This window comes from Acyrthosiphon pisum, chromosome A2 (genome assembly GCF_005508785.2).
Source record: "Acyrthosiphon pisum isolate AL4f chromosome A2, pea_aphid_22Mar2018_4r6ur, whole genome shotgun sequence".
NCBI classification, from domain to species: Eukaryota; Metazoa; Arthropoda; class Insecta; order Hemiptera; family Aphididae; genus Acyrthosiphon; species Acyrthosiphon pisum.
Window position 1 is genome coordinate 71,372,107 of NC_042495.1, and position 14,095 is coordinate 71,386,201.

At 30.8% G+C, this 14,095-nt stretch overlaps 2 protein-coding genes across 3 annotated transcripts in view; one reads left to right on the forward strand and one right to left on the reverse strand.

The window, feature by feature from the left end:
* LOC100167777 (cytochrome P450 4C1) overlaps positions 1 to 11,434 on the forward strand; it is a 23,655-nt gene extending 12,221 nt beyond the window's left edge. For both annotated transcript variants that reach the window (XM_029489497.1, XM_008185281.2), the window contains exons 3-8: positions 3,350 to 3,544; positions 3,702 to 3,951; positions 4,824 to 5,115; positions 7,530 to 7,606; positions 8,710 to 8,899; positions 10,739 to 11,434. In XM_029489497.1, coding sequence (XP_029345357.1) covers positions 3,350 to 3,544; positions 3,702 to 3,951; positions 4,824 to 5,115; positions 7,530 to 7,606; positions 8,710 to 8,899; positions 10,739 to 11,085 — 1,351 coding nt within the window. In that variant the 3' untranslated portion in view covers positions 11,086 to 11,434. The remainder of the gene's footprint in view (positions 1 to 3,349; positions 3,545 to 3,701; positions 3,952 to 4,823; positions 5,116 to 7,529; positions 7,607 to 8,709; positions 8,900 to 10,738) is intronic.
* LOC100572769 (tubulin glycylase 3A-like) overlaps positions 1 to 14,095 on the reverse strand; it is a 110,393-nt gene that overhangs the window by 24,239 nt on the left and 72,059 nt on the right. The window lies entirely within an intron of this gene.

A 14,095-nucleotide genomic window follows, 5' to 3' on the forward strand; every position in this document is an offset into this window, starting at 1 on the left:
GTTGACTGTGTATGGTATGTTCAATTTATTTGTTATTTAATAATTATTTATATTTAAAATGAATAAAAAAGGCTACAAATTATTACATTTATTTATTTGTAAATACATAGGTACCTAAAATTCCAAAGTATGTTTTCAAATTTGGAAAAATTAATTTTTCAATTTTCAAGTGTGAGGAGGGGGCATTTCATTTTATTTACACACGGACCCAAATTGGTGTAGTTGCGGCACTGGGTACGTACGAGTTGCGGCCATACAATAATCTTTATATTATATACTATATGTCTATATATATAGTATATAAACATCACAATATTACGTATTTTCTAGTATAAATTGTCGTAGGTACTTATATTAATATTATGTTAAAAAATTTAAAGTATTCATGTATTAATAAAAAAATGTTGTGTTTTAAGAAATAAAATTACCTAATAATATAGTATAATGTCAAAAAAAATAAATAAAAGTATTCATATATAAATAAAAATTTGACTATTGTTTTGGCAAAAACTTAAAACTTAACGATTTAACTAAATCAAAATTATTGATTTCTTTTCGCTCATGTTTTGTCATCTGTTCTCTAATGAAAGATTCTTTTTCGCATATTTTTTTTGTTCTTACACTTTTACTTCTAAATTTAATGTATGTTTCCGATTGAATTTGTAATAAGACATCAACAAAGTTATATATATTAGGATGGCTAATGTAGAACGACATATTTAGTTTGGAATGAAAACTTTCACAGCTGTTTGTAGTACGGTTGCAGCTAGCAGTAAACTGTGCCCAAATATTCGGGGGGAACATAGCGTCCGGTGAAATAAAGTTTTCAAAAATTTAGTCTGTAAATTTCACTATCTGGTCATTTTCAGCAGGCTGTATTGCCATAAAGTCGTCAGTAAAGCAGTCTATGACGTTTTGAGGCTCTAAAAATGGTAATCCAAAAAAATATTTTAAATAATGACTATCGTCTGTGTTATCATTGTATAATTTAGTAAGTCCTAAACTTTGGATTTTCCTCCACCAACTTTGCCCTAAATGAAATCGACAACCTCTTATTTTTGTATTAGGGAAGACTTCCGCTACAGCACTATGGATTGCTGGTTCAAAATCTATAAAAATGTCAGTAGGAAGCAAGATACACAAATGGATTTGGAGTGACGAATTACATGTTGAAATGCACACGTGTATGTAGTACTTAACTTGTTGGGCAGTAAAAAAAACACAAGAGGTAAATACACATCATTTTTAAGACCATGTATGGTAAAAAGTTGTGTAAAGTTTTTTGGACAGCTTTTGAACGTCCCATCGACGTATATTTTCTTTACGTCACATAGCACTTTTATATTTTGTTCCGTAGAAAAACCAACTATCGAATTATCTATATCATTTACAAATAAAAACTGTTCACCAATGTTGGTTTTAATTTCCATGGATCCCAAAGCAGTATGTAATTCTTCAATGCAGCTAGGCAGAGGGGGATGCACAGATAGACAGGCGCGATGAATATTATGTCGAATTAATAATAAATCATTGTTAGTCAAAGTCGGTATATCACCTTTTTTTAAATTCCGAGCGAATAAGTTTTGACGGTTTGCAAGAAATGTCTACCAAACCTTTTCTTTTCAAAGAATTACTCATTATTTGCCTATTTAGAGCTTTTTTTGTCTGCAGGTTCGCTATGTTCGTGATTGGTGTTACTCTCAACTATTACATTTGAAGGTGATAATTTAATAAAGCACTTACAATTTTTGACACAGCAAGGCCACCGCTGTACATCATCTTGTAGTGTCTTATGAAAACGGAATTTGTAGCCTTCGTAGATAATAAGAGGCTTCGATTTTTCACTATATACAAATTCCATGACGAACTATATTAAAATACGTATAATATAATATTATATAAACTATTATACACACGAAAAAAACTTATACGAACAACGATTGATTTCGGAATGAATACGCATTGACAATTTTCATATTGCCATTTTAAATTATCCGATTATCTTAGTTATAAGGCAGATAATACGATAAAGCGATCAATATTATCTTTATAATATTATACAAAAATATAACTTCCCAATTTACCATACGTGTTGAACATTTCGTTTATCGTTGTTCGGTTATCGCTATGTATATCCAACACCGCATCTGCCAGGTGCATAAGTAATAGGCAAGGCTGGGCATTAACGAATTAAAAGTTAAAATTAAGTTAAAACATTAAGATAATTAACTCGTTATTTTTTTTAAATTCACGTTTAACTTAACGAGCTAACGAAAAAATATGAGTAACTTTTAACTTAACTTAACTTTATTATTTTAAAATAATTTAACTTTTTGAGTTTAAAAAAATCGTTAGCTTGACCAGCCTTGGTAATAGGCATATATATATTATATAGGTAAGGTACATAGGTAATGATAATTACTCGGGCCGCAACTAACCTATACCTAAAATATTATCGGGCCGGAATTAACCGGTCTCCAACACCGGACACGACAAGTCGGGCCGCAACTCACCCACAGCCCCGATTTTGATTCTGAAAAAAAATTCAACTCACCAGACAGTTTTCTATAGATCCTACGAAGCACTTTTAAAATCTAAATTTTATATTATTGTGAACTGTAATTGAAAACTTGAAAATATCAACTTTTTCGGATCATAACTAAAATTAAAATTAATATTAAAAACGGAAAATGTTTCGTACGATCTACAGACATTTTTCTGCTAAATTCAAATATTTTCTCAGAATCAAAATCAGACAACGTTAATTAACTTTAATTTTGTAAAGACAAATGTATGTTTCTGTAAAATTCGTGTAGTGAAATTGATATTATATTTATCAATTTTGTCGAGTTATTGACATGAATATGCGCGTACGAGGACGATACCCTCATTTGATTTCACTCACGCTAATAATCATTTACAACTAACACATAGATCTCGAGTGGCTATGACAAGATTAGCCTAATTGTATCCCTTTAAATAATGGCCGTAGCGAGGCCCCTTATTTAGTACTTATTATTAAGGGATATTATTAATTCATTGGATAGTATCTCAATGAATAACGATACAAATTTATTACAAATATCCTGTTTTCGTGAGATGAACAAGTTAGATGTATTTATTAAACAATTTACTTGTATGTAAATTACGTGAGTCATTGAGTATGTAGAATAGTATAAGTCAGCAAATCACTTAATTTTCAGTCGGAAAATTATAGTGAATACACCCCCCCCCCCCCCCCCACTGAAAAAATTTATAGCGCCGGCCCTGAGTATAGACGAATGATTGCTATAATTATTAATTAACCTATTTTACTTGTAATATATTGTAATTTATAATATTGTTTTAGATACGAAAAATCAATGTTTAAAGCTTGGTTGTTTAATAAATTATACATTGTTCTTACTCGGCCCGAAGATATTGAATTTGTTCTTGCCAGTCCTAAATTTCTAAGAAAAGCTAAGGAGTATATGGTTTTGCAACAATCCATCATGGGACAAGGGATATTTACGATCGAAGACATAAATAAATGGAAAATCAACAGGTACCAAATTATATCGAATAATCATATCATTACTATTATATATTTAAGGACTAAAATGGTATTAATAGTGGCACAGTGCATACGAGTTTCCCGAAATCTAATTGTAAATCAAACCCGCCATTGCACGTCAACACGATAATGATTTTTAACCTTTCAGAAAATTGGTGACTAAAGGTTTTAGTTTTAAACTGCTGAAAGAATTTATACCGATATTTTACGAAGAAGCACTAGTTCTTGCCGAAATACTCGGGGACAATAGCGACTCGACATCAAAAGAATGTGACATCAGCGTTCCTGTCAGCATGGCTACGATGGAAATGATCGGGAAAACCGCTTTGGGGGTCACGTTCAACGCTCAAAAGGGTGGCTGTAATCGATTTGTTGAAAATTTACTAACAGCGATGCACGTATGATAATAATAATGATGTTTATTATAATACTATGGTTTTCCAGTTTTCCGTAATATATTGTATAAGTAGGGTACCGAAATGTTTCTTTTGCTACGTAAAAATAACCATTAAAAAAGTTAATACATAAGCTGTAGTTTTTGTGGAATCAAATACACTTATTATAGGTATAGGTACTGTTATAATATTATCATTATGGTAATACAAACACTAATAGTATAATATAACACTATTATAGTCAACTTAGACAATAAAGTAAAATACAATACATTTTTAACTAGCGGTAATCATACCATATAAATTGCTTCAAAAAAATAGATGAGTACTACGCGTAAAATACAACTAAAAGGCACATTAAATTACACAACAGATTTAATTTACAAATGCTTTTATATTTTTCTCGGGAAACAAAATGTTAGCCTTATTATTTGTGCAGGTTTCTCTTATCTAAATTCCATTTAAGACGCTTAACAAAATTTTAATTGAAACACGCTGACACGAAAAATGTTACAATAGCATTTCACAATGTACAGTTAGTATAATACAGATATCAAATTTTAGTAATTTAACATCACTTTAACGATAAAAGTTACAAATTAATGTTACCTATTAATTGCCTTGTCTTTCGGTAGTATACCTACCTCTATTACATACTATACGTATACTACGGAAAAGTCTTATTATTTTCTTAATAAAATATTCTAAAAATGGAATTGTTTATTGATCATAATATTATTATACCTATAATCTCAAGGTTCTCTTTTTCTCCGGGCGATATTAGTGTTACTCTTTGAATTTTTGTTTTCGCTCATTTTACATGTGGTTATTTTGTTTTTTATCTATTAACATATTTTAATGTATTCTAATTTTAGGCTTGGGAATATAGGATCACACATCCGTGGTACTTGAGCAGTACGCTATTCCAGTTTTCGTCGATTAAACAAAAACACGATCATAGTCAAAAAATCATCAACGAGTTCACCGACGAAATAATCAAATCAAAAATCGTCGAGATAAACAATTCAGGAAGCGAAAACGGTGTGAATGCAGATGACGACGACATTGGACGAAATACAAAAACGCTCACTAAAATTTTCCTAGAAAACCCCCATGAAAATATGACTCTTGAGCAGATACGAGACGAACTTGTAACAGTTATGATTGGTGAGTACCTATATCACACCAGTGTCCAGTTTATCCAAGTTTGGACTTCACCACTGTGCTATTGTGCTAGGTACTGTGTATATAATTGTGTCTTATTATCAGGGCCATATTTAGAAATTCACGTTATAACAGACTAACAGGGTGTAATGTTATTCACCGGTCTTTAAGTCATATTTTGTCGACAATATAATGGAATTATCGTTATTTTTTAGTGAATCACGTTAATAATCGTATGAAATAGGAAATGTTGAATCACATAGGTAGGTACGGGATATTTATGAATTATTACATTACGGTTTGTCTTGGAGCATTCCACAATTTTAATTAAATGCGCTTCCATAACTAGGTATACTCTAATATCACAACTTTTTAGTTACAAATTTTTTCTCGCGTTCAAATTTTGATCAAGATTTAGTGGACATTATTGGAGGACTGCACAATTTTGTTGGAGTTAATTTTCGACAGTAAAACTTTTTTAAATGTTGTGCTTCATTTCAAAAACACTACATTTTTTTTTCTTTATTAATAAATACACAATCTGTACTCAAACGGCACAATAAGAGTATGAGCTAATGAAAAGGAAATTGAAAATTTAGAATGAAGAAGCCACCCACTGATGACACTTTCATCTTTTAGTATTTTTATTTTTTTTTATTTTTTTATTTTAATTTTCAATATTTGTATTGAATCAAGAGTTTAGTAGGTCTCTGCACCATTTTCGCTTAAGGCGACGAGGAGGGTTGCCAGGGATGGTTAATGTAGCTAGATTTTTTATAAGTGCGTTTGGATGAGAGTATTAAGGTGTAGGTGGAATCGTTTATAATAAGGTTTTGCCTCTTCTTGAATTGATTTCATGTGTAGGTCTTTTTGCAGGGTGTGATTTGGGTATATATGGTGGAGAATTGGTAATTTTTCTTAGTGTTTTGTTTTGGAACCGCTGAATTTTATTTAGATTAGAAATTTTTGCATTGCCTGATAGCTGTAGGCCGTATGTCCAAATTGGCTTTAAGAGAGATTTGTAGAGGAGTAATTTAATATTTAGTTTTGAGTGTTTGTTGTTGATGATTAGGGTTTTGAGCATTTGTAAACGGGAGTTTGATTGTAATCTTTAGGCTTTGATGTAGTGAGCACAGGTAAGACGGCGGTCGAGAATTAGCCCGAGATATTTGACATTTGGGAATGGGGGATCTGAGTACCAAAAAGCGTTACTTAAATGTAATTTGTATGTAAATGTAATTTACCGTAACGTTACGATTTTACCATACGTCAACGACACATTGTGATAGTATACCTTAAGGCTTGAGTAATGAAAAAGACCCTTTAAAAGTACGTCTAACTTTTAAATTTTTTAGTTATGGGCAATTCAACTAGAAAAAAACCGAACCTACGGCACATTTTCTGATGATTCATATAAGATACTTGTTTTTAATTTTTAGTTTCAATTACCAGAACCATATAGTCCATACAATATTATATTAAAATATAAATAATGTATATTTACATTTGTAGTAGTATTATATTTTTTTTTTTATACAATTTTTAACAATTAATTATTTTTTTTAAATAATAAATCAAATATATAACAAAAGCATTTAATGTATAGTAATAAAACCATAATTATGTTGAATAATTATGTATACATAATATAGGTAGTAAATAGTAATTAGTAGATCACACATAACAAAGAAAAATGTTTAGAAGATAATTTTTAAGGATAAGGCCATGATAGGATTACTTAGTTTCTTCGAAATGTCCTTTATCCTTATTATTTTAAATTTTTGTGATTGTTTACAAGATTCTTTAACAATATATTGATAACTGATAAGTAAGACAGGTGTATGACATTCTATTCTAAAAATATACCTGAATAACAATTCTAGCATTATCAAATGTCTACCTAATTAATATGGCAATAATCATTGTATAATTGCTTGGGTGATAACTTATCACCTAAGCATTTATTTATATATCTTATCCCTGATAAGATATTTAGCATCATAGATATGATTGTGATGTATGAATATATAGGTACATTACATTTTACCATTATAGATATTATCGCAGTCGATCATTGTTTTAAAATAGTATTTTTTCAATAAAAATTTAAAATGTATAGGTAGGTACCTACCGAAATAGCTAAATAATTTATATTATTTTTTTTTTTATTAGGCTTCAACGATTGAAGTCATTAGTCTGTAGGTTAGTATACAGTAGGGTTGGGACGGTATTTGTACGGTTGGTTAGGAACACGTGTATGTGTGGCAAGGTTTTTGAACATTACGAACCCGGGTGGTCACCCATCCGAGAACTAGAGGCGTCGATTACGTCGTGTCAAGCCACATTTATTATATGATTTATATTGTAAGTCGTTGTTTTTATATATAATATAAACAATATAATATATGCGAATATAGGAGGACAAGAAACAACTGCTATGGCGAATGCTTGTGTGGTTTTCATGTTGGCTCATCATCAAGACGTACAAGACAAGGTAAATATTATAATATATACAAGCGTGTCATGTGCATACTGTATATAGGTAACTATGGTGGATAGGGGGTGTGCTTGAAGCTTTAAACCCCCAAAAATATTCTGCCTAAACTAATAAATAGATTTATAACGAAGATATATAATATTTGAAGGGTGCCGTAAAAGTTTACATTCAACATTACATACAACTGTGGCAGGGACGGCGCCAAGGGGGGAGGGGAAGCTCCCCTCCCCAGATATCTTAACTCCTATTTTTACTGGTGTGTTAGTGTGTTACCGTTTATATGATGAACATTATATTATAATCGTAAATACTAAATGGAATTACTATCCTAATTTTTAACTCGCCGTAATCGGTAAATGTGGTTGTTCAAAATGTTTAAAAATAGCGGCGTTCACCTATTAGTTAATCGGGTTTCCCACACGAGTTGTCATTCTGTTAATTGTGTATGTCGTTTGAGTATATGTATGTGTCATGCGTGAGCGTGTGTGTACACTTGTGCATGATCGCATAATATTTTCTTATTCAATAACGTTGACGATTGATAGCCACCTATACGACGACTGTAAGTTAATGATACTTTTTGATTATATATAATTATAATTATATATATTACTAGGTATTGTGTATTAAATGTAATATGTTATTATATAATTCAGAAATACACTTATACAGTTAAAAATATTTTTTTACTTAAATCTTAATTTGAATTGTCATTTTTATTTTCTAAATTATAATTATGACGTATTAAATATATGTTATTATATAATGCAGAAACTCACTATAATAGTGTTCACTGATACATAAATCATTTTTTTTCTATTGATAGAAGTATAATTATTGTTGAGCTTGCCTTCAAAAAATTGACTTACCCTTTATCGCCACCTAGGAAAAAAATTCTGGTGCCGTCCCTGAACTGCGGTCTATGTATCGTAAATATAATCTAAATCGTATTAACGTAAGTGCATTCTAGCTATCTCCTGCAAGGTACCTTAAACAACTTTATAACGCCTTGGACATATTTTGACATAAGATTTACGAGTAAATCCTAAACTACAGATTAATTTACAAATGCCTTTGATCGGTGTTTATGTATTGTACAGGTGTTCAAGGAGCAGGAATCAATATTTTCGATCGGAGATCGTAACAGACCTATCACATACAACGATTTGCTTCAAATGGAGTACCTAGAACGGGTGATCAAAGAAACACTGCGGCTTTTCCCTCCACTTCCAGTGTTCGGCAGAGACCTAAATGAAGACACGACAATCGGAGATCACCTATGCCCCGCCGGTATGGTATACGTTTCAAGTTTTCAATATATGATGGTGTAGATATAATTATGCGCTGCTGCGACTTTTACAAGGCGTATGATATTGTTCGTAGGCTATATTATATTATACGCTATTGAGAGGGTCGCATATACAGTTGAGACGATTCATCAGCAGATTCTGCTAAACCTTATACTCTGGGATTAACTGGAACTTAGTAACCCACTTTAATTCTTAAACAATTCTCGAATGTGAACAAATAAGTAAATAGGTACTAAATTACGTATTATTGAAAGAATAATTAATTATGTACCTGAAATCCTATTTTGAATCAGAGCTTGCGCTAAGAAAATTTTAGAACTGCCCAACATTTTAATATTTTTGTACCTATACATGTAGATTAAATAAATTTGTCGCTCGCTAAATTCGCTTAAAAACCACTATCTACCAAACTATATATTGACTACACATGTAAATACTTTAAACATTACTTTATTTATTACAATTTATTAAAAAAAAAATTTTTATCTTCAGTGTCTTCACCACTATCGTCACTATCGATAATTTTGTTTTTACCAGATGCTTCAAAGAAAACTCCACCAAAATAACTTTGTTCCTTTCCTTTTCTTCTTTTAAGGACTCGATGTTTCTTTTTTTGTTTCCAATGGTAAAGGTAAACTATGTCCCTAGGATCCCAACCGTATAATGGTGACATATTATAATTTATATATAAGCTCAAGTTGTCTGTCTCAATATTCATAGTTGAGCGTAATAGTGATTTTAATAAGTTGCTGGCACTTATCAAACGTTCAACATCAGCACTATGAGGTTTAGCAGCTGCCACTTACGCCAGCATTGTACAAACATTTGGAAAATGTTTTCAGCCACATAATGTTTTTACTAGTTTAATAAGGTTCATTTTTAGTAATTCATATATATTTTCCATTGATATCAATTCATCATACTCCAATGAAAATTCTTTTAAATCTATGTCTGCACCAAAATTATGAATATATTTGATGCATGTTACAGAAGATAGTACAACAAATATTAAAAACCAAACAAAAGATATTAAAAAAAATACATAATTAAATAAATTAAACAATATTACATATGCCAATAATACAGAAAATTCACGATTTTTGATACTGACCAAATTGGTTTTTAGAATTGCTCATTTTAATTTAGAACTACCATATTGGTTAGAACTACCCATTAGCGCAAGCTCTGTTTTGAATACCTAATAATATCGCTTGGCGCCTTTATAAATCAGCGCCCGTGGTTATACGACACATCCTTTTGACGACTATCAACGGGGGATGACGAAATAATAAATACCGTTCATATATTTTGCTTAAAATTATTTTACTATACTCCGGCCCACGAGAGTCCATACGTAAACCGCGCATTCATATAGTAATACGTGACGTCTGTTTTCTCTCACCATGATGCCATTCCCTCTATTCGGCTACGTGCCCATGCGCAGTGACGGACGCATTCTGACATATGGACTCTCGTGGGCCGAAGTATAGAAAAACCACCACTTTAATCTCGTAGACGTTATTATGCGTGTAACTAAGAACATAACCAACAAATTATCGTACATCGTATGGATCGTCAATAATCAAGTAAATTGTGCCACTGATATAAGAACCTAGTACCTATACATTTTTAACTAAAAACCATACGTAGGTACCTATACTTTTTTCCATTAAAATATTTTTGGTGGAAATCAAAATTGAATCTATTTTTGAATTTCTGCGAAAACCGCGTCATAAAAAGTCGGAGGGTGTACGAAAAATACATCAATAAATCATACTGTAAAATTAAAATATCGCTTACACGGGTGCAATCCTTATAGGTTCCACGCTGATCATCTGCCCGTTGTTCCTGCATTCGAGTCCACAGCACTACGGAAGCACAGCCCACGGACCGGACGCGTTCGATCCGGACAACTTCTTGCCGGAAGCCTGTCACGAGCGACATGCGTACGCGTATATCCCTTTCAGCACCGGACCCCGGAACTGCATCGGTATCAAGTACGCGATGCTCCAGATGAAGACGGTCGCGTCCACGCTGGTCCGCCACCACAGGTTCCTGCCGTCTGACAGGTGCCCAACGCCGGACCAACTGCGTCTCGTGTTCTTGACGACGCTTAAACTGGCCGATGGCTGTTATGTCAAAGTTGAGCCACGAAGACCGCAGTGACCAGCTGCTGGGGCGTCTGCCACAATTTATACCGGCGTGTATACCGAGCTGGTCGAAAACATCCATATTATTATTATTAAACTGAGTTCTTAGCTACGGCGTTATTGTTGTGTCATGTGGCTTTCATCGTGTTCTGATTCGTCGTTATAACCGTGGTATCATATACTAATTAATATGATCTACCAAAGAAGTCGGGCCGAGATGAACTTTTGTACACTGCATGACTGACGACGTAGCTGTGAATCCGGCTTTACTATATTTATTATTATTATTATTATTATTATTATTATTATTATTATTATTATTATTATTGTTATTATTATTGTTATTATATTATTTTGTTTCCTTACGAGATAATAAACCTACGAATCATAATAAGACAATAATTACCTATCAGTATAACAGGGATCTGCACTCACGACGCATTGCGGTCCGGATCATATTATTATTTTTGATTATATTATAAGATTATTATCATATTTTATAACCTTGACGTATCAAACATATAGATTATATAATCATATAGCCTATGCCCTATAGGCTGTACGTTTTTATTTAGCAAAGTGGTATTCAAGAATCAAGAGTATAGGTAGTACCTACTAGGTACAATTCTAATTCAAATCACCTATAATCTTGTATAAGTGTAGAGATATAGTCTATTGTAAAATATTTTTCTCTTATGATTTTGTATTTATTCATTTAAATTTTATTTTATTTTATTTCAAACATAAATAACTAACTTAAATCAATTTTATCATAATTTTAGAAATTCTAAAATGCAAACTTGACTTGAGTTCAGATAAAATAATGTCTGAGCTATCATCACCAATTTTTATTACTAGTCATATTGAAGGTAACTAATAAGCGTAATATTGTAATATTATATAGTATGTCACAAAAGCAGGGACTGGAACCTTTATGATTTTATCGGTTTGAGTTTAGGTTTTGGTTCTCAAAAACCCAAAATTTCGGTTTCGGTTTCGGTTAATACCGGTTTTTTTTTTTTTTTTAATTAGAAAATTTACAATCTGTATTACATAACACATTAGGTAAAATAGATGACTGACATAACACTATATACATAAAATAAAATATAACATGAAGCACATGATGAGAGAAATCATCCAGCGATGGTACCCTCCATTACCGGTTTTAACCCTTATTATTCGATTTTTTTAGATTCTGAGTGGAACGATGAATGTATTGATTTTACAATGATGTGTGTTTTTATATTTTTTTATTTTTTTATTTTTATTTTTTTATTTTTGTGTCTGTGTACACGATAAGTAGTCGAAATAATGCTTCGATTATCAACTTCAGTATCTTGTTTGATTGGAAAGTGAATATCGTTGGTGCATTGGGGAGGTCAAAATTTAAAACTCCCAGTAATTTTCAAAAGCGCTGTGAAAAACAAAAGAAAAATTAAGGAAAAACGGGAATTTTTACGCAAAATCGATTTTTCACAAAATTGAATTTGGTTTTTGGTGTAACTTTAAAACAAATGACCGTAGATACATGAAATTTTCAATGGTTGTTTATGTTTCCATTTTCTATACACGATAACATTTTCAAAATATTTTGATTTGAGACTGTTTAGAGACATTTTCATTTTCCATTTTTTTTCTAAAAATATCAATAAAATTTTATTTGTTGATTAAAAAAGCTTGAAAATTTAATTTAAGGCTCCAAGTATATTGTTTCAAAGGCAGATGAAAAATATTAAAAATCCTTTTAGTCACAGTTTTTTTTTTATAAGCATTTAAAGTTCAAAAATTGACAAAATATGGAAAAATACGCGTTACCTAATGGATATTGTGATATGATTAATTTGGAATTTATTATTAATACCTTTTATAAGTCAATTTTTTTTAATACTATAGATAAGTATACCTATAATAGGTATGTCTAATACCTAGACTGACAAACCGTCTCCGCTCAGAATCGTTTTTCTTATACAGTGATTTTATATCATTGAGTTCAAATATAATACTATCCATTATACAGTGACCAACTTGTAACCTACTGTACAGCAGAGCGACATCCACATACCCACCTTTTTTATTTTATTTTTATCAATTAAGTACTAAATATTAATATTAATATACTAAATATAAATATAAAAAAATGAACATATTAATAACCTCTTTTTAGTGACAGGTATTTGAAATTAAGTGTATCTATTTCAAAATTTAGGTAATGTTATAAAAAATGAATTATTAAAAATAATAAATTTTAATAAATAAATAATGAAAATAAATAAAATAAATGAAAACACAATTATTAAAAAAAAATGTTAATTACAACCTCTTATATACACTCCTAAAACAAGAATATTGGTCTTTCCTTAATAATTCAACTTATGTAAATGAATTAATTGATATATTCTATACAAAATTAAACACTTCTATTGATAAATCCAGTTTTGTAGTAAAGTTAAATTCAAAAAACAAAATTATTAAAGAATGGATGACTAAAGGACTCTTAACTTCAGCACGTCGTAAAAACGACCTTTCCAAAATGGTTAGTAAACATCCTAACAATATAAAAGTACGTGAGTATTACATAAAGTACCGAAATAATTTTACTACATTACTAAGAGCCAGAAAGATAAGTTTCTACAAATCGGAATTTTCTAATATAAGTACTAACCCGAAACTTACATGGAAATTAATTAATAATTTGATAAAAAATAGTATTAACATAAATAATGAGATTTTCAAGAATAATATTGAAAGCAATGGTCAAATAATTAACACCCAAGTAGACCCTTTAAATACAGCTAATATTTTCAACTCTTTTTTCTTAGTATTGGGGAAGACCTCGCTACTAAATTCAAAAATAATTCGCATAACATTAATGAAAATATTTCGAATTCTCAAAATGTTTCTTTTAATGAAGATTTCTTAAAATTATAGAAAGACAGAGGTCCTTAATTATAATAAATAATTTTAAAGATAAAAACCGCAGCTGGATTTGATAAATTATCGGGTTAAGCTTGTAAAACATATTG